The 2,750-nt window shown below is 34.5% G+C and overlaps 1 protein-coding gene across 1 annotated transcript; it reads right to left on the reverse strand.

The window, feature by feature from the left end:
- Window positions 1-564: 564 nt before the first annotated feature.
- On the reverse strand, window positions 565-2,426 carry LOC131145793 (transcription factor WER-like). Its single transcript, XM_058094980.1, has 3 exons — window positions 2,288-2,426; window positions 1,834-1,963; window positions 565-976 (listed from the first exon to the last, which is right to left on the reverse strand). The coding sequence occupies exons 1-3, from the start codon at window positions 2,424-2,426 to the stop codon at window positions 565-567; spliced, it is 681 nt and encodes a 226-aa protein (XP_057950963.1).
- Between the last annotated feature and the right edge of the window lie 324 nt (window positions 2,427-2,750).

Below are 2,750 nucleotides of genomic sequence, written 5' to 3' on the forward strand. Positions count from 1 at the left end.
TTTCAAATAATTGAAAAAAAAAATGCCACCTTTTTTGTCAATTTTCCAATTTTATACAAAAAATTTGAAAAACATTGTTTTATTATTTTTCTAGATTTTTAATGCGAGAGTATGTAATTCATATTTTAGACTTTAATTAGTGTGGATAATGTGTAATGTCTCCTATAAATTCACACAAATCAATATTTACGATCTAAAAATCCATGATTCTAAATATGATCTTGTATAAATTTTGAAAAACTAGACAATAAGTTGTCTTTTGTGATTATTTTGAAAGTTATAAATAAAAAATTGAAAAATTATTTTGCACACTCAAATAAACTTGTTATTTTTTATCTTTTCAATACGAAAAAATTAAAAAAAATGAGCTAAAAATTTTAAAACTTTTTTGAAAATTGAAAATTGATGAATGAAAAATGTTTTTCAAAACTAACTAGAGTTTAAGAATTTTTATAGAGTAACAATAGAAAATACGATCGAGCACAATCATTGTACCCAAAACATAGAAACTAATTAACTTATTGTGGGTGCTTTTATTTTTTAAATATTACAATGAAACAAAATTTACAATTCATTCCAAACAAAATCAAGAGAGGATTCATTTAAAAGTTCCATTAAAGAAGGTGTACACATATTCAAATCATCATTAAAAAGCGAGAAAGAGTTATCACAATGACCCCAACTCATGATAGAGTCTTGTGTGCTATCAAACGCGACCGCATGTGAAGACAACTCATCTTTGGTTTCTTCTGAGCCTTGGCCTTCACTAGCAATAGTGTTGCCCAAAACAATCTCAGAAGTTGGATTCAAGGGATTATTAGGGTTTCCCTCTATTTTTGCGGGAGGTTTTTGCAATGAAGCTCCATTTTTCTTCTTTCCTTTGTTGATCCCGAGCCTCTTGCTCAAATGGGTATTCCAATGGTTCTTGACTTGGTTGTCGGTTCGACCAGGAACACGCCCCGCAATTAAAGACCACCTTGAGGGTCACAAATTTGGCATGTGCAGCAGTGTCAAGGAAAAGGAACAAATATCAATAACGCAAATGGTGGAAGCTAGCACAGTAATAGTACTTCTGGCATTGCTAGCTTTAGTACAGGCAATAATGGCAACATGATTCATCACTTGTATGTTTTGCAAGGTGAAAAAGCAGTGAGTGACAATTGACAAAACCAATACAAGGCTTCTAGCCTTCTAGGTTTCATTTCTCTAGAATGCTTTAGATGCAGGTTCAATTTTTTGTGAGATCAAACATATATTAATTAAAGAAGACTTAGTATTGGGATTAATTGACTGGAGGTAGCTGATTAAAAAACAAGTAGTCTAGAAAAATGACAGGTAGGATGAGTTATTAAAAAAGCAAAGATGCAGAAAGGACCCCAGAAAGGCCATTGTCACTACAACTGTGAATATTAATTTGATGAGAAAACAGATGCACGTCCTTGCATATGTATGCATCTAACTTATTAAATTCTTCTACCAAAAGAGTCTCTATTCAGAGAAGGAGACATATATAATTAATTCTCAGTTTTCACTGATATTCTGTGATTGTTGTTCTTCAACTTGGTTTCCTCAGAAAAGAGAGAGAAATTAAAGAGAACACATGCATGGTGTGATAATTAATAAAGCATTACAATCAGATGCTACACGCACACTGTGTGTTCAAGTCAAGTAGACTAAAGAGGAGTTTATACATACATACATACATACATATATATATATATATATGTGTGTGTGTGTGTGTGTGTGTGTGTGTGTGGAGGGAGGAGAAAATTATAATAGAAATTGATAAGAATTAACCTGGGAATGAAAAGAAAAAGAAAAGAAAAAGCATGCCTGTTCCCAAGGAGATTGTGTAGGCGAATGATGAGGTCGTCTTCTTCTTCTGAGAAGTCACCTCGCTTGATGCTGGGGCTCAGATAATTCATCCACCTTAACCTGCAACTCTTCCCACACCTTCTCAATCCTATAAACGTATACACGCATTAATACATTATACATACACATTACACGCCCACATTCACCAAAAATTAAGCGAATCCGCTTGCTAAAAAATAAGATAGAAGTATGTCATGTGCATAATAGATATATAGGTTTTTAGAAATTCTCAATTGCCAGACACTTTGAAAATCTTAAAACAAACCAAAACATAAAAAATATCAAAATATCGCATTCTTGAAAATGTTAGCCTAGGTAGCTAGTTCGTATGTCTTAGGCAGCTACATGCAGTATTGTTAATTGGAATTTAATTAGAGTTGAAAGTTGAAACAGGTGAGCTAGGTAGATATACCAGTGAGTTTGGAAACGCGATTCCATCGGCCTTTGCCATGGGCTCTAATGTAGTCCATTAGAATTCTGTCTTCCTCCACTGTCCACAGCCCTTTCTTATACTCCATCCCTCTACCACTATCACCACCTCCACCTTCCATATCCATACCCAGAGACCAGAAGTACGTGTCTGTGTGCAGTGTATATGTCTATATATGTGCTCTGTGTGTGTGTGTGTGTGTATAGCAGTTAGAAATTTGAGAAGGGAATGCTCTAGTAGGTAGCTAACTAAGGACCTTTTGAGGAGAGTTTCAATATTTGCAATATTGCCTTTGCTCTTCCTCCGAGAAGCGGCATAGCTTATATATTACCCGCATATAGAGAGAGAGAGAGAGAGAGAGAGAGAGAGAGAGAGAGAATGGTGCCAATACATGGCTAGAAAGAAGCAACATCATCACCAATGCAGTCACTACTTTAATATATAC

Source organism: Malania oleifera, chromosome 13 (genome assembly GCF_029873635.1).
Source record: "Malania oleifera isolate guangnan ecotype guangnan chromosome 13, ASM2987363v1, whole genome shotgun sequence".
Classification (NCBI taxonomy): domain Eukaryota; kingdom Viridiplantae; phylum Streptophyta; class Magnoliopsida; order Santalales; family Ximeniaceae; genus Malania; species Malania oleifera.

Coding starts and splice junctions, on each gene's coding strand:
- LOC131145793 (XM_058094980.1), bottom strand. CDS start 2,426: ATGGAAGGTGGAGGTGGTGATAGTGGTAGAGGGATGGAGTATAAGAAA. Junction 1,964..2,287: donor TCGCGTTTCCAAACTCACTG/GTATATCTACCT, acceptor ATACGTTTATAG/GATTGAGAAGGTGTGGGAAG. Junction 977..1,833: donor CACAATCTCCTTGGGAACAG/GCATGCTTTTTC, acceptor GTGACCCTCAAG/GTGGTCTTTAATTGCGGGGC.